Source organism: Triturus cristatus, chromosome 4_2 (assembly GCF_964204655.1).
Source record: "Triturus cristatus chromosome 4_2, aTriCri1.1, whole genome shotgun sequence".
NCBI classification, from domain to species: Eukaryota; Metazoa; Chordata; class Amphibia; order Caudata; family Salamandridae; genus Triturus; species Triturus cristatus.
The window spans coordinates 65320792-65346714 of record NC_140586.1 but is presented as its reverse complement, the minus strand read 5'-3'; the positions used below and the strand labels follow the sequence as shown (position 1 = coordinate 65346714).

Sequence of the window (25923 nt, the reverse complement as noted above, 5' to 3'; positions counted from 1 at the left end):
TGAATGGGTCATGAAGCCCCTCCAAATAACATATTACAATCGGTGCATCTGCCTATATGGTGTATGCCACATTTTCTCATATGTAATTGTATTTGTTTTAAAACAGTGGTATTTTTATGAAAGCTAACATACAGGGGGTGAAAGTTGTACGCAGAGAACTTGTGAATATTAGCAGAGTGGTTTTCATGTGTGAAGTAATTAACCTGAATTCTTTGAGGCAGTAAACATCATTTACTCCTGTAAATATTGCTCTTCTGTGGTAATAAACTGGAATTTTACTTTTGCATGCAGTCTGCTTTCATTAGCACAGTTATAAATCATATGTATTATTGGACCATCTTTATATACACTGCCAAATAAAACATGTTATTTGGAGTAAGTAGACTAATAAACACAGATTCAGGCTTTATTGACTTCAGTGGAAAGGTCAAACCCCATGTTTTTACTGGATAAGATCCACATCTTCTGGGCATTCTGGACCTGGATCATTATACGGATCTTCAGTGCTTCACTCTATGGGCCAGTGCTTAGAGAATGTGCTCTGAATCTGATTGAATAGCTGTTAGACTTGTCATCCTTGGGGTGGTTTCCCTTGAATTTCTTGCCTCTACCACCTGCATTTTTTTACTGTGTGCTGGATTTCGTTTTTGCTGACTTAGATGCTTTGGACACTTTGTCACTGCTGATCAGTGTCAAAGTGGGAGTGCTCCCTGTATAAATTGTAATTAATGATTGGTTATCCATGATTGGTATCTTTGAATTACTGGTAAGTCCATAGGAAAGTGCACTGAGTGTGCCAGACACTGTAAATCAAATGCTACTAGTGGGCGTGCAGCACTGGTTGTGGCACCCACATGAGTAGCCCTGTAAATGTGTGTCGGACCTTTAACTACAGTGTTTGCATGCACAATGTTTAACTGCCATGTAGACCAGACAGTTGCACCCACTTGCCAGGCCCTAACCTTCGCTTTTTCCACATGTAAGACACCCCTAAGGTAAGCCCCAGGGACCCCCATGGGCAGAGTGCAGTGTATGCTAAAGGTGAGACATGTATTGGTGTGTATTATATGTCCTGATAGTGAAAGGCTGCCAATTTTATGTTTCACTATTGAAAGGCTGTCTGTCCCATAGGTTACAAGTGTAACTTTCCATTGGAACAAGATAGAGACATGGAGTTTATGCTCTCTGAACTTAGAAAATAATAAACAATCTTTTAGTGAAAGTGGTTTTTAAATTGTGTGTTTGAAAATGCCAGTTTTGAAAGTGGGCATTTTCTTGTTTATCTAAGGAAAGTGGAGCGCAATTCCACCCCAATACCAAGTCCTCATTGTGGAAGATTTCGTAGGTACACATTGAAGCTGTTTTCCTTTGGTGGTTGGAATGAGAAGTATGGGAGCAAGAATAAGGAACACATGGGGGACATGCATCAAGCTAATTTGCAACCGCAAACAGTGCGAATCGCAAAAAACAGCTGTTTGCGATCGCAAAATAGTACTATATAATGCATCACTGAAAATCACAAATTTTGATGTGAAATTGCTAATTTTGCGATTCTCAATTTTGCTTTCATGAAATAGCGATTCCTTATTTGAGTATTCGCAAATATGGATTCGCAAACCAATGCATCAATCATTCGCAATTTGCTATTACGCTAGAATTTGCTATTTGGCACATGCAAAAAAGCACCAATTCACATCAGGTGTAAACCAACTGAAAACTATTTAACCAGGCCTAGAATTCCTCAGAATGTATCACAATGGCCGCTCTGTACGTCATGGCGAGGTGGAAGAGGATACAAGCTGCAGCTCAGAGAAGGAGGATACAGGAACGCATTTTTAGAGTGCGCATTACATTGTTGGGGCAGACAGAGGAAGAGATTATCGAGAAATATAGGTTGAATTCATCCATGATCTATGATCTGATAGCTGAACCACTACTGCAGCGTCAGACTCACAGAACACATGCCATCCCCACCCATGTGCAGATCGTATGCTCACTTCACCTCCTAGCCTCAGGTAGCTTCCAGGAGGTAATAGCTGCAGCAGTAGGGATTTCTCAAAGTGCACAATTGTGTTTCCTTAACTCATTCCTGGACACCATGTTGCTGAGGATGCACCACCACATAAGATTTCCCTCTACCCCACAGGAATTGCAGGAAACAAAATTGGGCTTTTAACAGATAGCCCACATTCTGCATGCAATTGGCTGCATTGATGGGGCGCATGTAGCAATATATCCCCACTCAGTGAATGAGTACATTTACATGAATAGGAAGTCATATCATTCACTGAATATACAAGTCATATGCAATGAAAAGCACATCATCACAGACATAGTGGCAAGATTCCCCGGTAGTATGCATGATTCCTGCATCTTCAGACACAGTGGCATACATGCAAGTCTCATTGGGCGTGAATTTGGCAAAGGATACCTGCTTGATAAACACATGTCACTCCCTTATGGTGATTCTCTGGTCATTGTGAGATATAGCAGTGACTAATCTATTGCCTTTTACCCCATAGGTGACAGCGCATATGCTGTGCGCTCATTCATGTTGACACCATACCTGAATCCGAGTACACCAAGAGAACTGTGGTTCAATGCAGCTCACAGGTCAATGAGCAATGTGGTTGAGAGGACCTTTGGCCTACTGAAAAGTCACTTCCGCTGCCTACATAAAACCAGCGGAGCATTGCAGTACAGGCCAGACACTTGCTGTAAAATTGTTGCCACTTGTGCCATGTTGCATAACATAGCAACTGCTAGAGATGTACCCCTGGAAATATTGGATAGTGAATCCGACAAAAACGAGGAGACATCACAAGCTGCAAGCGCATCGAGTGCAGCAGTACTAAGACAGCGCCGTGCATAAATAACGCAGAATTATTTCTGAGGTGTGTAATGATAAACCAGACACTACATTGTTTCTTTGCCATTTGGATTTAATTTAAAAAAGAAAGACTTCCGTTTGTGTTAATGCACACATGCCAAGCAGATAAAGTCCAATGTGTAAATTTGAATGCAACTGGAAAACTTTGCCATGGTACGTCTACATCAGTCCAGACAAATCTAGATAATGGTGACATCACCAAAAGACAATCCTGTGCACATGTTCACACTATTTTCGGCATCCACACACTCCCATTGCCCGTTCTGAGTGCTCTGACACATCCCTGTTTGAGCACTCTGATGCTGGAGTATTCCGTGTGCTGCGCCTCCTGCATTCCATCACAGGTGCTATGCTGCCACTGCTGCTGGAGACATCCCCACTATCCCCTCCACCCATGACACTACTAGCAGCCACAGAATTAGTTTGCATTTTCTCCAATGCATTGGTGATATGTATCAGTCCCCTGGCCACATCACCGCAGCAATGTGTCATTTCCAACTGTATGCCTGCAGCACATCGGGATAGTTGTGCAGTTGTTGTGCTTAGACGGTTGATGGTCCTCGTGTACTCATCTAAGCGTCCAAGAAATTGATGGTGTCTTTTGCAATGGGACACCTGGTCTTCTTGCATCACCTTGCATAAGTCCCTGAGTGCTAGTGTCATCTCACCAAAGTGTTGAATTGTTTCCCTGTGACCTTCCTGCACAGCTGTTGTGAGATGTTTGATGCTGCTGCCACTCATCTCTCCCATGTTACTTGCAAGAGATGAAAGGTGTGCTTGCATTGAACGCACGTGTTTACATTGCAGGCGCTGTACCCTCAACATTGCATTCTCCAGTCCAGCAAAGGACGTTGAACTGTCACCTTCATCAGCTCTCATCTGTGCAGCTGCCCTGCGTCTCCTGATGCGGAGATTCCTACATTGCAGCAGGACACGTGGTCTTGATGTGGATGTCTGCACAGGCTGTGCTGTTGGAGGGTCAGGTTGGCCCTCATCCTCTGTGTCTAGTGGAGGCAATGGTGACACTGTGATCCTGCGTCTTGTGGATGTAGGTGTTGTGGGTGATGGTGACACTGCAGTGTCTTCTCCTGACTGTGGCTCACTCTCCGGGGGTGCATGGCCTTCACTGTCATCTGACTCCTGCTCAGGTGCATCTGTGACGTTAAACAGTGCATTTTTAGCTCGCATGTTTGGACATGTTTTCAGTTTAGCACATTGCATTGTTAAATAAAGTTTTTTCAAATCACACTGTGTGTGGAGATTAACTTGCTTGTCTCAGTTGATTGCAACTATGCTGGTTTGCTACCCACTTGCCTTCCCGTTTGGATTTGCTGACTGCTATTGCCATAATGCATTTGTGTGTTACAAGTAAAAAATGGTCTGGAAAACTATTTTCTACACTAAGCCCGATCTGACTTACGGAGTATGTTTAGTAATTCTAACATTGTATGGTAATTTGCATGCATCTTACCTTGGGAGGTACTGGGCGGTGCTGAGGAATCGAGTGACGTCACCCCAACAACAGCCTCCGGCTGAAGGGTATACTCCACAAGGTCCTCTAAGTCTGTGGGTTCTGTTTGTGTGGATGGTCCTCCGCCATTTTTTTTTGTTTTAGCAAGCCTTGCAGCAACTCTTTCCTTGGCCCGGCTCAGCAGGTCATACCACGGTTTACGCAAATAGGTATGGAGCGCTGCGTGACCCCCACTACACTGATTTTTGTTTGGATTCCCAGCCATAATTTTTGTTTGTCTGACTCTGGGACCTGCAGTGACTGTTTGCCAAAATGTGTTTCATGGCTCCCCACAACTTCCTCAATGGGAATTTTCACTGATTTTCAGCTTTCTTTTGCGCTCCTTCTTTGGTGTTTCTGATGCCATGCTGGTAACTGCACCGGATGTCCCAAAAGGCTTCCTAATGCTGTTCTCCTGCGGTCTGCCTCCTCCTCCTCACTCTCAGCACACAGGTAACAGCATGGGATGGTTCACTTCCTGATTGTGACATCATCATGCTGCATCGCATTCTCGGAATCGCTATTTGCGATTCACAAATAGCGTATTTGCTATAATTGCGAGTCTGTATTTCATGATCGTAAATTGCGATTGGGAATTTTACCACATCGCAAAAAAATTGCGATTTTTTTGATGCATTTCAATTTGCGACTCACAAATTGCGAGTCGTTAATATTCGCAATTTGGGAATCGCAAATCATTATGTTGATGCATATGCCCCATGGAGTCTGAAGAGGCCATAAGGGGTGATTTGGGACACGTACAGAATAATATAATTTCGGTTGGGGTACTATGGTGTCACTTATTAGTAAAAAAAACGTACATTATTTTTTGTATAAAATGCATGAAGTTAATTTTTACAGTTTATGTTGTATACCTAAATCAGAACAATTGATAGTGTTTTTTAATTCTAATCTTGTAGTTAGCCCTGACGAAGGGCTTTTGAGCATTAATGTTGTCCTCCCTCGTGATACAGAAAAAGGCCTGGATAGGCATACTGAAGCATTATAAGTTTTGGGAAAGCATGAAGCCTGACGTGGTTGGAGAAAAGACAGAAGAAATATTTGAAAAAAAATGGAATTAAATCATGTAATAAAGGATTATTAGGAAATACGTCTCTTGACTACTGAAGGAGTTTGCAGTGTGACTGGTATTGGGGTGGAATCGCGCTCCACTTTCCTTAGAATTACATTTTCATGCCAATGGGGGAGCACCCTGGCCAAGTCTGCACGCAGGAGGAAACTACTTGTGCTTACAATAATTTCGAATACCGGTGTGAAAACAAAAACAGTGTGCATTCTATCACTTACCATTTTCTTGTTTCACCATCCTTTGTGCCTCTGCCTGTTTTTGGAGATACCGTCTGGTTTTGGAGTGACAGGAGCTGGGGATGTGCATTCACTGTAGACAGTCACAAGGGGGGTTGAGGTGTGCCCTGCCTTTCCTGGCTGACTCATAGCCAGGCTGAATAGACCTTTCTGCATTTAGAGGGGTGGGAGGAGTTTTCACTAGCACCTGAATAGGCTGTGTCTGCTCTGCACAATGCTCTCACCACCTCCTGTGGTAAAGCTTGACCAGGGAGGACAGAACTTTTTTTTACGGAGCTCAGAGTCTCTTGCAACAAAGACTACAAAGACAAAATGGGGAATAAATATTGGACCTAAAACCCAGAACTTGAGATCACTTCTGAAAACATGAGTAACCAGCCAAGAAGTAGAACTGAAGAGCTGCCAGGAGGAGTACTGCCCCTTTGCTGTGTTGTACCTTTTTTGGGTTGGCCTGCAGTTGCTGCTTCTGTCTGTGGGCAGAGGAAAAGGACTGCCACTTTTTGCCCTGCTGTGGTATCTTGCTTGTGAAGAATCTCCATGGACTTGTGTGTGCTTGTCTTCTGTTCGGAAATCTCAGGGACACAAAGACTTCACCTGCAGTAGCCTTGAACTCGATTGCTGGGAGTTCTGACCTGCCTCGTGGTGCCAACCCAGGTTCTGGGCCCTTGGAGGTTGTTTTTGTTACAAAGAACTGCAAAGAGCTAAAGGAACTAAGTAAATTGATGTATGGCCCATCCAGCGCCTGTTTTTCAAATTCAGCACCAGCATGCCAGAAAAATTTCCATGCACTACTGCTGTGTGGCTAAAGAATTGACGCATTGGCTGTCAGTGCTGAAAAATCTACTGCACGAAGAGTCTAGGGCACTGATCTATGAAGTCCGAGAACACCACACCAACTCCAATGCAGGCCCGGCTATGTGGCTGAAAGAACTGACACATCGTGGAACTGCGGCTTAAGAAATCGACACAGCGCCTATTAACCGTCTCTGCATTGACCTCGAGCACATCCCGGATTTCCATGCATTGCACCTGTACGGCAAATTTTCCGATGCATCACCTGGAGACCAGAACAGTCTTGGAATCGATGCCTCACTTCCCCCTACAGTCCGGATTCGACACATCACTTCTCCTGCGTCCAACAGAACTGTTGCATCGCTGTGGTTTTCGACGCTTCCCTTCTCTACGGCTGTTGGGCCTTGTGAATTTTGATGCATTGGAGGGTACATTGTGTAAAATCACGCATCCATAGATTTCTGTGGACAGAAACCTTTTAAAAGTCATATTTTGAATTGCGTATTTTGGATTTTTGTTGTTTTGGTCTTGTTTGGTTTAGGTGAAGATAATTTATTTTTCTAAACTTATGTGGTGTTCATTTTTAGTGTTTTCACTGTGTTACTGTATGTAAAATCACCCATCCATAGATTTCTATGGACAGAAACCTTTTAAAAGTAATTTTAAATTGCATATTTTGGATTTTTTTGTTTTGGTCTTGTTTGGTTTAGATAAAGATACTTTATTTTTCTAAACTTATGTGGTGTCCATTTGTAGTGTTTTCACTGTGTTACTGTGTGTCCGGGTTCAAATACTTTACAAATTGCCTTTAGGATAAGCCTGTGTGGGTATGCCATCTACCAAGAGGGTGAGCAGGAGTTATCCAAAGTATGTAACTCCCTTACCCTGACTAGAAGTAAGGGTCCATACGTGGACAAGGTGCATGCCTCTGCCAACTAGAAACCCACTTTTCTATCAGTAGCTATGTTTATCACTATAAACATAGCTATTATATATAAACGAACAGCACAGTATATATCACACTTGGAGATGCACAGTGAGTAATCTGTTATTTATTACTATTGTGGGGGGTATCATGATAGAATTATGACAGAATTATATTCACTTACTGTTAAAGTTGCTTGTCCAGCACCCTTCGCCTCAACTGTGAAATCCTGGTTCAATTTGCTCTGTAAAGAAATAAATTGTCACTTTTTCCCATCTTTTAATTGTCAATCAGATCAAAATCACAATCATTTACCTATACAACATGACCTTTATAACTACAGACCCGTATCTAAGCATTCCTTGTATACAGCAGTGAGCAGATAAGTAGCATACACAAGTTAGTGTCATGGCTGGTTTATGAATTGACTGAGACTATTTGAATACATTTTGAATAAATGGTGACAGGTTAGGTGATGGTAAGCATTGAACACAGACCACAGTGGCAACTGGTGCCAAACAGATTGCCCAAACAGAAGAGTTATCATTTATTATCTTGAATAAGAATGTCACTTGTGGGCACCTAACCTTTACCTTAAGTTTTATTCACAACCTCAGAGCAACATATGTAAGTGAATTAGAATTATATTCTGCTTCCAAATTTGAACGTATTTGGTTTTGAAATGCTGGTGACAATATCCAGTTTTATGTGGTCTTATTTCTGCTATGTTGACTTTATTAGCTTCAAATAGTCAAGGGTGTACCTTTGACCCTGACCTTCGGAGAGAATGGGGCTAAGGAGTGTAAGCCTGATATTTACCAACAATCACTGTGGTGGGCCCAACTAAAAAAATGTGTGACGAGTGCACTGGGTATTGGGTTCATGTGCATTGTTTGATGTGTCTGTATGTAGGTATTTACCGTACTGCACAAGTGCACTGTATTGATCTACATACTATGTGGCAGTCCGAGGCCGGCAGGAGCAGTCAAGGGACTCAGAGGAAGCAGTGTCCATGCCACCAGGGACTAGCAAGGCACATGCTGCCTCTTCTGCACCCACCGTCTCCATTTAAATTCTCAAGTCGATGTGGAGCAACATTGATGCATCAGCCCACTATGCGCATTGCTGATGGGCTGAGCGAGCAGGGGAGCCAGAAACTGTGGTCAATTTTTATTTTGTAGAAACATTCTGGGTGACAGTAATTAGCTTATGTTGGTGTCGAATTAACTCAGGTGAGTGTTGAGCATTAAAAAGTTATGGGGTGCACTATTTTAGTGAGAAGCAGTTTAGTAGACTCTCCAAGGATCTGCCAGAAAAGCATCAACCAACCAATTCAATTCCACAGAGAAAACGGAACACAGTTTAAAGCAAACATTGGCTCGGATAAATCAACCTAACTTCGGATATTGGCATACTATAACATGCTATTGCCTTGGGTGAATGCACTTATACACTGATAGGTACCAAATTAAGCCTTTACCGTGATCCACCCTCACATGCTATATAATGCAAGCAAAGCTAAAGCATGAGAGCATGATGGATGTATATTTAAAATATATGAACAGTCTAACTATTCAAATACGTTTTCAACCACTGTTCGGTCTACTGACCAAATTCAATGATATGCTATGGAGGGAATAGTAATTTCTAAAAAAGACTAGATGTGATTACATAGAAGGCATTATTTGAGTAATAACTCTGCCTGTGACTCGCCAGAATGAATGTTGTGTAAAGTGTTCACCTGAATTTTCATGCAGTGCCTGCCACCTGGTGCAGGGAACTGTATGGGGCACCATAGGTGTCCCCCAAGTGCAAATTCAACATTCCCCTGCACAAGGGGAGCCCACAATGGGACCCCAAAGTACATCCTCACCAGCCTTTCAATGGCGGTTGACCCGCAATAGAAAGGCTGACAGGGATGCAGCATCCAAATCTGGCAGGCTGTGCCTGCTAGGCCCCGCCACCATTTTCTGGATGCGGGGTGGGTCGGACAGGCAATCGTAATGATTGCCTCTGTTGGACCCATGGCGGATGGGCACACCGCCCGCCATCCTGTACTGGCCGGCAGAAAAAAGCCTTACGGTGGTGGTGAACCTTCCACCGGCAGCCTGCCAGTTGCGTGTTCACCGCCATCGTAATCAGGCCCTTAGTTTCATTAATTATCCGCAGACGCTCTTTTTAGGATTTTGCAGCAATGTTTTAAAGTGAGTCTCTGTGAGAAAGACGATTGATATGACAAATGTTTGAGATTTGCAGTGATTTGTGTATTTCTTGAAGTTTATTGTTCCTGTACAGATGTTATATCTGATTGCTAAACCACATGAGAGTATCTGATTATAACCATTTAACACATGGTTTAAAGGCACTGATGTTCATTTATATCAAGGGGAAGTGTACTCCTTGGGAATGACCGCTATGCATGCACAGTATCTATTGCTGTAGAGTTAACAATGGGAATTGTGCAAAAAATCTGATGCTAAAGAATTCTTTTATGATGTGAAGCACACATGGAGAGTGGGTGCATGTACATATGCAGCCTGTGTCTGAGAGCTGGTTAAGTGTGATTGTTTTATGGGGTAGTCTGATTTACCTAATTCATGCACAAAATGTTCGATGTGATGCATATATGGAGTTTCATAGAAATTCTATTTTAGTGCCATTCATTTTAATATGCTGTCTCTTTTAATCTGATTTCGGATCAGTTCATAAAACCTTATTCGTGTAGTACAAACAGCCATAAAAGTTCATGGAGCGTATAATAAATACAATAAAAAGCATCTTAATGACTCAATAAAATCCATTACATAAATCTATTGCAAGTAAAACATAACAAAATGATTTAAAATCGGGGACCCCTAATACAGAAGACTTTTCCTTACATTAATGGCTTTCAGAAAGCATGGACAGTTCACTTAATATAATCAAATATTTCATGGCAGCTTATTAATATCTAATATTCTGTCGAACAAAAATTGGTTTGAGATAAAAACACCTAAGATTCCTATAGAAATTACAGAACAGCAAAAAGTGCAACATGCTTGCTTACTTTGGCCCAAATAATTGGGGGCATACCCATCAATCACCCTCCCATAACCTGGGTAAGGAAAATACAATATAGACAAATTGGTATGGAGGAACAAATAGAACAATGTTTTTGAAAAAGGACACTTTTAATTATCCTTCCATATGTGTGTAAATTCACATCTCACTTTTCATTTTTTACTGAGCATATACAAAAGACATATATTTACAAAACAAAACATATATATATTAAACGGAACTACGCTACTGTCCAAACAACAGATTTCCAATTGTGGATCCACCTTTCAATAGTGTGGACATCCAAGAGGGCGTATACATTGCACAAGGAAACCAATATTTCCACAAATTCAAAAGCAATGCAAAGTTCTTAAGTCCCAACACATTCCAATTTTTTTTTAGGGGCCCTCTGTCAAACCAAAATGTCGACGCGGTCGCGTTTGAGCCAATCAATTCCTTTTGGCCTCTTCAGGACAAGGAAAGCAGCAGCAATCTAACATAAAAAGAAGCTTCTTTTTATGTTAGATTGCTGCTGCTTTCCTTGTCCTGAAGAGGCCAAAAGGAATTGATTTTGGTTTGACAGAGGGCCCCTAAAAAAAAAAAAAAAAAATTGGAATGTGTTGGGACTTAAGAACTTTGCATTGCTGTTGAATTGGAAATCTGTTGTTTGGACAGTAGCGTAGTTTCGTTTAATATATATATGTTTTGTTTTGTAAATATATGTCTTTTGTATATGCTCAGTAAAAAATGAAAAGTGAGATGTGAATTTACACACATATGGAAGGATAATTAAAAGTGTCCTTTTTCAAAAACATTGTTCTATTCATTGCTTACTTTGGCCATCACATGGGCAAGAAGTTATGACAAAAGGACAAGACTTCATTTCTGGAAAGGTCACGAAAAGATGCACAATACCACATTATACCAGGACAAAACAATGCTGCATATTTGTGACACAAGATAAATAGCTATTTCTAGATTAAATGACATATAAAGAGTGACTGACCATTTTGTTCTATTGTCAGCCATTCGCTGTCAGATATATTCTGGAAAAAAGGTTCTTTAATCTTCCTCTTTGTTAGTGATAACATATGAGCAGGGTATGACCATATAGGTAAATTCAACAGCTTGTTAAAAGATGAATTAATATAAGCTAATCAAGAAATGCATGGTTAGATAGTCCAGTATAATTGCTCTGGTAAGGCTAGTTTCCTCTTTAGCCCATAGAGAAAACCATAATAACAAGGGTCTTACCAAAAGTATATCTTCTAAAGGCTGCAAGCCGACCTCCTGGTGAACAATCTTAAATGAGCCAGCAGCAGGTAAACATAATAATTCTTTGAAAAATCTACTTTCCTCAAAATGCAAAGCAGTGCTTGGACGTAATCTCATAGACCAACCCCATATGTTGCGGTGGTCACCCCTCTTGCCCCTCTAATAATATCAATCATTTCCCTAAAGGGTCTACTGCATAAGGTTAGAGGAAAATCGAAAAATCCCTTTCAAAACTACTCATTTAAGCTTTAGTATTTAAAATCTGTAGTGCCCATGAACCACTGCTTGCAAACAAGACCCCCAAAGAGCAAAACAAATTGACTGTAACAATGGGGGTATTATCAATAAAAAAAAGTTCTACACTCTTTACGCTTAGCTTCACAAGCTGTATTAGAACATTGTAATGTTGGGAGCTCCATTGAAGACAATGGAGTGCTCCCTGCTTCTTCGGGCCGGTAAAGGCCCGCAGAGCAACATTGCAATGTTTTACAAAGGCCTCTCGGAGCTTGAGGGGATTTAAATCCCCTCGAGCTTCGAGAGCCCTTTGTTTTATTTGTTAGAACATTCTGTCCTCTAGTGACAGAATGTTCTAATAGCCTTATAGCCCTTCGTAGCAGGGCTATACCGGCTATTAAAGGCCCGCTCCCTTGTTAAAGTCCCTCACCTTCGGCTCGGGCCTTTAACGCGGGAGTGGGCCTTTAATAGCCAGTATATCTCGCTACGGCGGGCTATAAGGCTATAGTAAAAGTTTTCGATTTATTAATGACCATTTTGCTCGAGGACATGAACTCCCCAAAAGAATTCATCAGTCTCTGCCAATAGTAGCACAGCATCGTCAGCATATAACAATAGTGGTATAGGGCGCCCGGCAGCCCAGGGGCCTCGGCTTGCAGAGGCTGTATCTACCCCACTAATAAAAAGTGAAAACAGTAGGGGGGCTAGCGCACAGTCTTGTTGAATTCCTAGTCCTATTTTAAAAGCAGGCGAGCATTCGCCCTGGGGCCCAAAATGATCTTTACTAGATACATTTTCATAAAGGCGAGAGAGAAACCCTCATTTGAATATGAAGTTAGCATGTTGCATATTTGGTTGCCGTTTGGCCTAGGAGGGATAGGACTCTGCTGCAGGATGTGGAGTATGCATGGAGTATAGTGTGTATTGGTTAGAGATTTGTGGTCGATATGGATATGTGTTTATTACTATGATTTGATATGTAAAGCAATAGTAGAAAGTGTATGTGTGGAGGTAGTGATCACAGATTATGTGATGCAGTCTGGTCTGGTAAATTTGTAAAATAAAATATGGTTACACTTTCTTCCATGGTTTTGTGCTATGCACGTGTAGACTTAAAATGTAAGGCGAGAGCCTATTTTATAAGGAGGCTAGAGGGTCAATTGTGCTGGCCATCACTTGACTGTGAGTCCATGACTACTTGTCTATGTATGGGGGCAATGGCAGATATGAAGGTTTTGTGCACTCCTTGATAGTCTCTGTTTTTACCTTAGCCTGTTTTTACCTCATGGATGCCTTCAATCTGTTAACAGTGATTGAAAGCGTGAAAGTCCTAACTGCACACAATAAATGCTGAGTTCATCGTGGCTAACTACTGCCTAAGCTGACTTTGTGTCGCTTTCGTCATTGACAAAATGGCACCTTACTTAAATAAAGCAAAACATGTGGGTAGATCTGTCGTACTTTTTTCTATGTTGATTTTGTCTCTCTTAGCTCATAAGGTAAAACCAGTGGGCATAACCAATTTAAACATCAGGATTTGACCATTGATTAGGAGAGGCCTTCACGCGAGAACTGTTGCCAGAGGACACTCCAGATTGTTGCTACAGCCACTCTCAATCTGAGATCTGGTTCTGGACCCAGGGTGCCGTGTTGAAGGTGTCCCTGACCGAGATCACACATTCCTGCCCCCCTCGGCTGAGCATTGATTAGGAACAGCTGAACTTGCTGTTTAAAGGTATGATGTGTGATCCATCATGAGAGCCCAGAATGCATATCTGACATTCAATGCTGTAGTTAAAATGTGGTAAAGCATTTAGAATTAGCGTGCTAGAATGTTAGGATCAGTATCTAAAATTCTAGAAATGTTCTGCTTGTTTTCGGTGGTCATTATGGTGCACATGCATCAAAATTCGGAAAAGCGATTCCTTATTAGCGAGAAATAAGGAATCGTTATTAAGGAATCGCATTTCTGAATGCATCAACAGATTCGGTAAAAAAAAGCGATTTCTTAAAAATCGCTAATATTTACAGAATCCACAATAGCGAGTAGAGCAAACACCGAATAGCAAATAGCGATTTCGGAATTAGCAAAATCGGTATTAGCGATTTCGGTATTTTTGCTAGTTGATTTTTGGTTGATGCATGTGCCAGTATATGCCTAAATGCTCTCGTTTTTATATTCTGTGTGGTTACCGTTCATATTATATGCACTAGACTGAAGATTTTAAAATGAACACTTTAATCAACATAACCCGTTTCTTCGTGCCAGTTTTGAGTGTGTTGTTCATTTGCAAAAGATTGTCTGGCTTGCCACTGTGTTCCTGAAACTTGAATGGGACCCGTAGTAACCTGGAAACACTGACTGTGCAAGACTGCTCAGTGGAGCGGTGTCAGGGCTGCAGTCCAACTGCCTCACCTAATGAGATGGTGGTGCACTGACCTAAGTCCTTGCTTCAGTGGGTTAGAGGACCAATCCCTGCAGCTCAGAATTCATATCAAAGGTAGGAGAAGCAGTCATATCTGAGGAGTCGCAAGCCTTGCAGCTCTTTGAGCCATTGGAGAGGATGTGGTCCGTCGGCTTAAACTGCCGACTTTGCTGCTTGAAACCAGGGTTCGAGTCTCGGGTTCGCGTCCACATCCTGTGATTCTGGGCAAATCACTTAATCTCCCCGTTCCCGAATGTGTAATGTAAATACGGTGCTCATGTACAGCGCTCCAATACCTTCGGGTCGAGTTCGCGCTATATAAATATGCAAAGAAAAAAATACCATTGCAAAATGTGTGTTTTGCAACTATATGTTGTCCTGTGACTAGGGTGATCAGATATCCTCGATTCCCCCGACAGTCCTGGTTTTTTCATGGAGTGTTCCGCAAGCTGACAGTTTTATTTAAAACGAATAAATATCCCAGTTTTAGAGAAAGGGTCGGGTCGGTGACCATGCACATTAGATGTATAATAGAGTGCAGGCCCAGATTTTTAACAGTCCTCTCTTGTTACATCACCATGGGGATAAACGTTAAATGGTTTTGCAGTCGTTTTAAAGACTCTACCGCTGTGCTGCAGTATCGCAATGAATCCGCACAGCAGGATGTAAAGAGCGGCGCATCAGCATCTAAAAGCCTCTCAGCTGATGCCCAAGCCTTCCACTTAGCTTCAGTACAATTGTGGGAGAGAAGGCGATGGCTTTCTTAATGCAAACACTAGTTTGAAATGTAGCAGGAGCTGGCAATACTGTAATGCTGTTTCAAAATTCAAAAACAGGCCCTGTTCTGTTCTTTTTTGGTTCCAACTGGTAGCAAAGACAAATATTTTAATGGATCCTTGGGCATCTGTACCTCACCTTTCCTCCTATCTAGTAGGTGCATATGTACTCTTATCAAGTCCTGGCTTTACAATTTTCATTATGGCATGTTTAGTTCTGTTTTTACCTTTATAGATGAAAAACTACAAGTCCCAGAATGCATCAAGACTGCATGAGCTACTTTTAAAACAACTTGAGGTCTCAGTGATGTCTTCTTTTGGCTAGGAAAGCTTAATGGTATTGAACAAAGGGTGCAGCTTCCAACACACTGATCATGTTTATCTTGCTAACATATAGTCTGTCTCATATGTTTTTGGGATGAGCCAGTGTAGTCCCTATGTGGCAAGCGTTGAAGTTGTGGCGACCAGCCATCCCAGATGTCCTCTTTTTTCACAATCTGTATGGACAAATTTCAGTATATTTAGCGTTTCCCAGTTTTCGGAGACTGTTGACTAAATACAGAGGGAGTTTCATTTTTATGTACTCCGGTGCAGAATTAGTTATTAGTCCTTATCTTAAAGCAATTTAGCTAACACAGATTATAGTGTTTATAATAGTTGCATTTAATTCCGTTTAGTGGCATATTGTCTGTCTTTTCTGTTTTGTTCAGCGCTGTCAATTATGTCTTTCAGTTACCCTCAATTGATGCAAAATTATAGTCCTTCTTCCGTGTTTGTCTAGTGTCCCAGTTTTGGGCGTTCAGAATTTGGTCATCCACTTGTCACTTATGTTTAGCTTGAGATAGAGATATCGTCTTGTCATGAAAGATTGCAAAGTTTCCCAAAATGTTTCCCACGCTTCTATTTCTGCGTTGTTGTCTTTTTAGGTCTGCGTGGGTGCTGGGAAGTAACGGGATTAATTGGTTGTTTGTTGGTTGAGTGATCTGTGTTTGAGTTATGGTTGAGTAATTGACTTAATCCGGTATATTTATCTCTTGTTTGTTTTCTAAGGAAAGGAAGTGGGTAGTAAAATGGGTTCTGGAATGGTGAGAGTAGTTGGTGAAGGCTCATTTCTGGAGGTTATGGGCTGGATGGATGATGAAGGCATGTCCAGAGCTATAGACATGTTGTGCTAAAGTGTATTATACATACATTTACATTTTCTACCTGTCTCCTGACACAATTAGAAAGAACTTCCCACGAAACTAAACAAAGTGTTTAATGTGAAGCGTTTTTTAATGAATGGTTACAACTTGAAAGTTTTTTGGCTATTTTAGGCTGACACCTTTTATTTGACGTAGTGATCACAATGTGGATTTTTTTGTTTGTAATACTGCTTTAATGCGTCCTTTATGTTAAAAGCAACAGTTTTAATTTGAATGATCTTCTTTTGTAGAATATATTATGGTGATTTTACTATATATCATTTTGTTTGCAATACTGTTTTTAAGGTTAAGTTTTTGTGGATTTAAATCTTTTTTTATTGTTGAACAACAGAGGTACATTACAGCAAACACCACATTTCTTAAATCACATTGTATCTGCTACCAACCTCTCTGACAACTTTTCAATAAAACTCTACATACATGCCAACATATCAGAAGAGCAAAGTGGGAGATTCTTTAAAAAAAAGCGGGAGAATGGGGCCTTGAATCGGGTTACTGTCACGTATGGGCTTCGGAAGTGTGCTGCTGCAGGATCGAACATTTGAAACGCAAATGCACGTTTTTGTCTTACCTTTCAGAAGCATGGAGTGCAATGGCAGGCAGAGAGAGGGTGATGCAAGTGTTCTGGACTCACTGGCCTGGCAGGTTGCTGGAAGTGCATATACCACCCCCACCCCCTTCCCCCCACACCTGTGTGGCAGCCCAGGCACACTCACAGCCGCCCCCGAGTACTTCACAGGTCTTTAAAAGACCAATCGCTTGTTAATGGGGCTTTGTTGCTTTTTCTCTCCTTCTAGAGCCCCTGCATCGCCACTCTGAATATTGCTGGAAGAATTAGCACGTTACACAATACCAAGCCCTGTCAGCTGAAACCCCGAGGAATCGGGTTTTTGCTTGCAGGAATCGGGAGGCGGGAGACTAGCCTTGAAATCGTTAGTCTCCCGCCTGAATCGGGAGGGTTGGCATGTCTGACTCTATGACCCCCTAACCTCCCTCCCACCCCCCTTCTGGGTGCTCAGAGAGGTGCTGTGTTACAAATAGTACCATGTAATCTGAACCTCATCGAGACCTGGATGGTCTTGGGCTCACTCCTGGGGAGACGTCAGTCGGAGCAGTCGTAGGTATCTGGGGCAAGTAAGTTCGGTGAACTCCTGAGAAATAAGGCTAAGGAGCGGCTTCCAAAGTTCCTGGGACGAGTCTCCGCTCTTTGTTAGAGTCAAGGAGATTCTCTCCATCCCCAAGACGTGCCGTAGTCTATGTATCTAATTTAAGCACAAGGGGACTCTCTCTGTACCCCATAAAGCTATTATCAATTAGTGTGCAGCCCCTAGAACTAAAAAGATTTGTCAGCCTCGCCTATATTAAGTGGGAATGTAAGCGGATTAGAGAGCCCCAGCACTATGTAAGAAGGAAACCTTGGTAGCTGTGAATCGAAGTGTTTGTCGATATCCAGTAAGACCTCTTCCCAGAACTGTTTCAATTTAGGACAGTCCCACAGAATGTTAACCAGGGTACCCCTTGAATCACAGCTCCACCAGCATCTCTCACTATGCTCAAGGTTACCTCGGTGTAATCGCTCCAGTGTCAAGTACCAGTGTGAAGCAATCTTCGTCTCAGTCTCTATACTAGAAGTGTTCGTGGCTGTGTGCCTCGCTCTATAGAATATATCACACCATTCTTTTGTGGAAAGCTGTCTGCTTATTTCCCACTCCCATCTAAGTTGTGTCGGGGACTTCGAGTTCTAGTCAACGTCTTGTAGAAGTCCATAGAGCTCCGTGATCAGTTGCTTATCTGAATCCTTGCACAACAGCCACTTCTCAAACTGAGTCAGGAGTCTTTGTACTGCCTCTCTCACTATTGGCTGCACCAGCTAGTGCGGTATCTGAGTCTAAGGGTACCTCCCACCCTCTGGTATCTCGAGTTCAGCCAGCAAAATGATGAATGGTATGGGGCCCTCCTCGTCAAACAAATTTCCTACTGACCGACATTCTGGGCTCAGCCAGACCTTAAACAAGGTGACATCGAGTCCCAGGACACAATCCCTGTTTCCCACCTTCCAGAGGCAGGGGGGAAAGGAACGTCGTAAACCCCTTTTGGCTCACCACGGAGTCCCACACTTGAAGTGTGGGTGAGGAAACCAGAGAAAGATAAAGGTTCACTGGATGGTGGGGGTGCGTGAGAAAGGGGACCTCCCATAGGGCCATTTCCCCGAGTGCCCTACCCATAAATAGCCATCTCTTTTCAGATTCAGGGTGTGACCATTCGACTAGATACCTGAATTGTGAAGCCTGGTAGTAATGCATCAGGCATGGAACCCCTAATCCTCCTCTGAGTGACCTGTGCCAGCTATGCTCCCTACTCATCTGTGGCCACTTACCAGCCCACACAAACTTCTGTATTTCACTTTGTGACTGCTTTAATGTCCCCGTTGGGGGCGTAATGGGAGGGTCTGGAATATATATAGGATTTTGGGCAGGATCTTCATTTTTGTGGCTGCCACTCGCCCAATCCAATTCAGCTGATAAAGCCGCCAGAGAGATCAGCCTTTACTCTCCCCAGCAAAGCGTTGTAGTTTAGGGTCACCACCTCTGCTATAGTCTGGGTGAGTTGGAGGCCCAGATACGGAATGGATAGTGGGGCCCATTGGATTGAATGTGCCCAGGAGAGACCCTCTTGTGTCTCAGGAGCCATCCCAAGTCCCAGTGCTTGAGAATTTGAAAGCTTTATATGAACCCCCAAGACCTCCCGAAACTGCCTCACCTCATCTTGAAAACTCAGGACCAACCTCCCCGGGCCCTCCAATGCCACCAGCACATTGTCTGCGTAGAGGGAGATAAGATGTTCATCTCCCCCAATGTGCATCCCTGATATCCCTGGGATGTCTCTAACGTTCTGAGCGAATGGCTTCATATATAGGTCGAAAACGAGGGGAGATAGCGGACATCCCTGCCTTGTCCCCCGGCAAATTGGCAACAGATCTGAACTCCGACCACTGACTTTTACCGTTGCTGATAGAGCGCCAACCCCGCTTAAAACCCAGGCCCGAAATCTCCTAATCCGAACCGTGTTAGAGTTGCCACCATGTAGGGCCAGTGGACTCGGTCAAACGCCTTCTCTGCGTCTATGGAAAAAAGCTTTGTTACGCGTTGTGAGCGAGTGACCTAGTTTATCAGATGCAAAATCCACTACTATTCCTGTTAGCAGTTTCAGGTCAACATTTAAAAGGGAAATGGGTTGATAAGATCCACATTGGCGTTTGTCCTTGCCGGGTTTTTCAATCACCGTTATGGAAGTCTCTGCCATAGAGGAAGAAAGGGAGTCCGGGCTTCTAATAGAATTAAGTATCCTAGATAGCAGAGGTGCGAGTTCCCTGCAAAATGTCTTGTAAAAAGCTGCTAGGAACCTGTCTGGTCCAGGCGATTTGCAAGTGCTCAACCGAGATATAGCAGAGATAACCTCTTCAACTTGGATTGGTGTCTCCAAGCTAGCCGCCTGTTCTTCCGTGAGACATGTCATTGAGGCCTCCGTTAGATAGCTCTTAATTTCTATGCCCGGGAGGTCTTGTGATGTATATAAATCAACATAGAAGGACCTGTCTCCCTCGACTAAGGTACCATCCTCCCTTTGCAGGGATTCTACCACAGTGGCCTATCTCTGTCCTTTCAGTTTATTTGCTAATAACTGTCCACACCTATTACCCCCCACATAAAAGGTGTGCTTGAGACGCAAGAGTGCGTACTCCGCCTGGTCCAAGTCCAACCCTGCTAGCTGTTTTCTAGCGGTCTCCAGTTGTTATCATATTCTAGGCACGCCTGTACGACGGTGAATGCGTTCGAGTTCCTGCACTCAATGTTGAAGCTGCGTTCATTTTTCCTTCCCAATCTTATTATCTGCCGCAGAGATGGATATAAATTCCCCCTGCAACACAGCTTTCATTGTGTTCTAAACCATTGCGACACTCATCTCCGGTATGTCTTTGACCGTCAAGTAATTCGCTATTAGGTTCAGAATTTGCTTGATCACTTATGGTCTTCCGAGAAGACTCTTGCAACCTCCAATGGCGCCCCATGGAAGAGATAGGTCCAGTAGGACCGCCGAGTGGTCAGACAAAACACTGGGATCTATCTTAATCGAGGCCACTGCATCTAAAACCTCACGAGAGCCCAGGAAATAATCAAGTCTAGCGTAGGACTTATGGGCATGTGAGCAGAAGGTGTAATCTTGTGCATCTAATTTTCATTCTCTTCATAGGTCCCTCAGGCCAAGCTCCTGTAGCCAACTTGATCCCTTTGTAGAGATCTCTCCCTCCCCGTCTCTGTGATGAGCGGTCTAGCTCGTTATGAAACACATGGTCAAGTTCTCCCTCCAGAATCACCCAGCTATCCGCAGTCAACATGATTTCTGCTACTGCTCTATGTAGAAATTGTTCCTGGCCTTCATTCAGTATGCAAATAGAGCCTATGATAAGGGGAATGTTGGCCTAAATGGACACGAAACCCCAGGAGGCAGCCCCTGATCTCAGTAACCTTTGGCCCCACCTTCCCTCTAAAGGAGCATGAAAAAAGTACCACCACCCCTGCCGCCTTACGGGGCAAAGAGGAGAAGGACTACTGTGGAACTGCCCTAGATTTAAATCTATGCTAGTATCTAGTTTGAAGATGGGTTTCCTGAAGTAAGCAAATATCAGACCATTTGTGTTCCAAGTATGATAAAATGGCCCGTATCTTGACCAGGTTGTTAAGTCCTTTAACATTTATGGTCAAGATCCTTATCCCCCCGCAATAAAAGCCTCAGGGTACCCCATCTATCCTTTCCTCCACTGCTTCCTCTCTCTCCCTGCTGCCCCTCTCCAGCCCCATCTCCCCAGTGCACCCTCCATGTCGCACCCATAATGCTGTGAGATTAATGAAACCCTATTGACCACCCGGAAAAACAAAACCCCACTAAACAAAAACAAAAAGTATCCATTGTCCTTGGAGTGAGAATTTGGGCGAAAACCCAGTTCCAATCCAGTGGAGAAAGTGAAGTTGGGGAATGTGGCTTCTTTCACCCTTCTCTCCCAGCCCCCCCGCTCCCACTGGCTTCCCAAACCACATGGAGCTTATCTTCGGGCGGGTCCCTAGGTCCCAGAGTCCTCAGACAGCTTCTCTAGTAAGGCCTTCCTCTCTGATTCGATGATCCCCGAATCTGGTTTTGTGCCTCCAGTCTGGTTGGCACTCATTGCCAACGCTGTTCCCCGCTCTCCCGATCATTCTGCCTCTTTAGACCCACTCGTTCTAAATCTCAAGTGTCAATCTGTAACAGTTATCACGCCTCAGTTAGAGAGTGGAGGTGATAAAGTTGATCTTGCCAACGTAAAGTCAACCTAAGGCTGTCACCAGATGGAACTCCCTTTTCCTATGGAGCGTGGATGCCGCAAGATCCAGGAACAATTGCAAGGTGTGTCCCCTGAAGATTATTGGCGATGATCCCCTTGCCTCTCTCAGTATCTGTTCTTTCAGGGGGAAGCTGTGGACAAGTGAGAATATCTGCTTATTTCGATTGTTTGGAGCTCCACCGATTCACTCTGTGGGTCCTATCCAGATGGATCTCAGCTGTTAGAGTGTCTCCCAAGAACCGAGCAAACAAGTCGGCGACGAAGGCTTCCACGTTTTCCTTTTCCTGCTCCCCTGATACCCCTCTGATCCGAATGTTGTTCCGCCTAGAGCAGTTCTCAAGATTTTCTTTTTGTGCCTGGATGTCAAATTGCCTGTCCATAAGTCTAATTATCTCCTGTTGCAATTGCTTAATTTCTCATCACTTCCGTCTTCACGTTCCTTCAGAGCATCTACTCTATCGCCAATATCGGTCACATCCTTCTGGATTGATTGTAGCTCACCTGTGAGGTCTCGCTTGACTTGCTGCAAGTCCTCTCACAGACTGGTGAAGAGAGTCTCCATAAAGGAATGTGTAACTGGGGCCTGCATATCTTCTCCCATCGGTGAGGCTGCTCTGTCAGTGCCCTTCTGTGTTTCCCCATCCTGTGGGGCCCCCGGCTTTGCAAACAAGTCCTTCAGTGTACCTCCTTTTTTTGCACATGCTGACACCATCAGGACACTGCCTCCACCTTCGACTGATAGTAGGGCAAACCACTGCTTGCTACCGCCCCACTTTTGGTCTGGCTGTATCTGTTCAGATGGCTTGAGAGCACGCACCACATTACGCCGTTTCCTCGTGAGTTGCTCCACACTAGTGCCAAAGTGGGATCTCTCTCCAGCAGCTCCCCAGGTTGTACCAAACTGGGTCACATATCTCCAGGCTTGGCTGCCCCTCCTGCGGTGCTCTACTCCGTGCCACTGAGCCACTTTTTTCCCATTTCTGCAGAGCTTCACTGGATCAGCAGTGATACGTCTGGGGGCTTCCCTGTCTCCAACTCCTCTCCTTAGTTCCGTCCGCTGTGGTGGCCTGGCCTCACCCACAACTAGTGCACAGTGGCTGAGTCCCAAGGGCCAGCACTCTCTGTTCGGGCCCTTGTACTTCCTGGTCCAGCCCCTCCACCTGATCCTCGGATGGGGCTCCTGCGATCCTTCCTCCTTCTCTTCCTAGTCATTCCATGCACACCAGAGCAGCCCTAGGCCCTCTTAGTGCTTTCATTTTTCAGGGCCTAGTAGGAGGTCAACTTATGCCCATCATGTCCAAGGTCTCCAACCCAGTGCACCCATGTCCAGGGCTATGATGCTTCCGCACTGAGGCTTCACTGTTCTCCCCAGGGCCAGGCTTATTCAAGTCTTCTAAGCGGGCCTGTGTATGTCTCCTCCTACTTCCTAGTGGGCCTGGTCTGCCTCTAGCCCCTAGCTGCCCCGTGCTTTATCGGGGGATCAGGGCCTTGCTGCAATCGACTGTGGCATCTCCATTGGCTCTCCATTGCTCAGCATCTCCTCGCAGCCTCCTCTAGCTGTGGAGTCCCCAGAATGGGCCCTCCTCACCCTTCAGGCCCCACTGAACAACTCCTGATCCCAGAACGCTCCCCCTGGATGCACCCAGGTTGCTTGTGTGGGCCTTGTGGCAGCCTCCTAAATCGTATCGCTCCGCCTTGGCACCTTCCTTCCCGTGGGCCCAGATGTACTCTAACTGCTGCAGATTGCTTGAGGCCCAGCTTAGCCCCCACCTGTCCAACTTCTCACCGTGGGGCTGGGGCCTCGTCTCTACCACTGAAGACTTATTGATCTCCTTTGGCGCCCCCCGTATCCGAGGCACTGACTCTCAGCAGGCTCCCACTGCTTCCTCCTCCTCTTCTAGTCACGACGCTCACCTGGATAGACCCGCCGCGTCACTCTATTGCCTCTGCCACTGCCTCTCCAACTTTTCAGATCTCGTTCGGGCCTCAGGGCGATTTTACCAGTTTGGCCTCAACCAAGCTTTCAGCAACACCGGGGGCAGCCAGATCCTGCCCCGGGAGAGTGCCAGTTTCTCCTTGTTCGCTGGAGGCCACCTCCTGCGAGCCTGACACACGACGCAGCTCCTCCGGCTCCCTCTGTCCGCTTGGAGGTAACGCTTCTCCTGGGCTCAGTTGGGGGTCTCCAAGGTCTGCATCACCTTGCACTGCAGTCTATGTCTCCACCACATCTGTTCAAGCTGGCAGGGAAGCCTGGTAGGACAGAGGATGGAGAGACCGAGATCCACATCCTACTCGGTCGCCATCATGGCTACGCCCTCAAGGTTAAGGTTTTTAAGGTTACCATTTGCAATACTTGATTTAGATATATATAAATATTGGTTGCTCAATTAAATATACTGTATAGAATGACTGGTAATTGTTAAAAGTCTACTTTGAATTTTTTGTTTGTTATGGAAACTTTTCACTTGCAAATTTTATTTGAAACCATCATACAGCTTTATACCCTGGTTTCCCTGTTAAAACATTTCATTTTTAAATTATTAATTGCTGCACTTTCCTTTTTCTAATACTGGTTTCATTGTAAAATGTATGTTTTTGGAATACTGATTTAACAGAAATATTTTGTTCCAAATACTGGTTTCATTGGAAACCGTTTCAATTAGAACACTAGCAAGGGTGGCTTCTCCGCTAAGGTATTTTTCAAAAACCCATCCTAAGCTGATCGTCAGGATGGGGGGGGCAAGGCTGTCTGCTGCTGCCAGTCAGGAAAGAGCAGAAAGCAGTGATAGGCAGGACACTTAGGTTTAAAGTGCCTATGTCTTCGTGGCCGGCCGTCTTGCGACGGCCAGCCAGACATAGGCAGTTTAAACTCTCTAACACAGCTGTTTTCAGACAGCTGGCTTAGAAACAGCATAGGGCTTTAGTGCCCTTGGGAGCGGCAAGAGAGGCCGCTTCCTCCAATCCTGGCACTGCTCTCATGCAGCATGAGAGCAGCGCCAGGATTGGAGGAAGCAGTAGGCCAAGTGGACTCCGACAATGTAGCAGACGCACTCCGCTGGCTACAATCCAAGAGGTTCAAACTGGGAGACTCATCACCTTTGAAAATTCTGCAGTGAGAAATGAAGGACTAAGCAACAAAGCTATGGAACTCCTCCCTCGTGAGACCCAAATACCAGTTCGTCCTGATACACCTGTTTCCAACGAAGTAACAAGTGATCAACTGGTTCCAGCGATTGACAGAACTGCCTCTGGCTCCTTCATTAACTTTGATACAATTTCTGAGGATCCCAGCGAACCTGAAACGACGCCAGCACAAAGAACTTTCAAGGAACAAGTAACAGACTTTTTTCATCTCCTGAAAAAGACTTATCTGGTTTCACCATGGATTGAACTATGGATTGTTTTGGGAATATTTTTCTTTCGACTTTGGTTAGCTCTGGTAATAACTCTGGGTATGCTGATAAATGGAAGATATATTCAAATGGACACAGCAAGTAAAAGAGTGAATTTACTTCTCCAGCCACACAAATCATCCCATCATGAAGCAAGAGACTTGTCAGCAGTGAACATTACAGCCTTTACTATACCAGATGGTATAGTTTGGGACAGAACTGAATATGACATTTTTGGCCCGTCGGAACATTTGAAGATTCCACACTTATTTAAAATTTCATTAAGTGACTTTATTGCCTCTAGTGCCTTTTCTGATGATTGGGACTTCAAGACTGTTAATAACATGATGTCTGATCTAGAATTGTCTGCAGCATTCACAAATCATGACTATTTAGAGGGTTCATCAGACTATGAACAAATGTATTGGTATAACCACTATGGTCATCATTTCTTGCATAAAACTGCATCACCTAGAAATGTATTTATGTATAACCAATGGGAACATTGTCCTACACCTCCAAAGGGTAGTTCAAAAACTTTTGTAATGAAGTTTCCATATTTTTCAGGGTTCAACCTATCAAATCCAGAATCGTTTTATTTTAAGAATATGAATAAGACAGGAACGAAAAATATGTTAACCAATACGAAACAGATTTATTCTGCAGCCTTTATTGCCCAACTGTCTAGACAGGGTTTCGACTTTTGGAAAGACAACATTGAGACAAAATCTGTCTGGGGTACAAAAGTTTGGCAAG

At 43.9% G+C, this 25923-nt stretch overlaps 1 protein-coding gene across 2 annotated transcripts in view; it reads right to left on the bottom strand.

The window, feature by feature from the left end:
* Positions 1-25923, bottom strand: part of LOC146832982 (complement C3-like) — a 1287425-nt gene that overhangs the window by 295772 nt on the left and 965730 nt on the right. For both annotated transcript variants that reach the window (XM_085600525.1, XM_085600526.1), the window contains exon 31: positions 7628-7687. In XM_085600525.1, coding sequence (XP_085456651.1) covers positions 7628-7687 — 60 coding nt within the window. The remainder of the gene's footprint in view (positions 1-7627; positions 7688-25923) is intronic.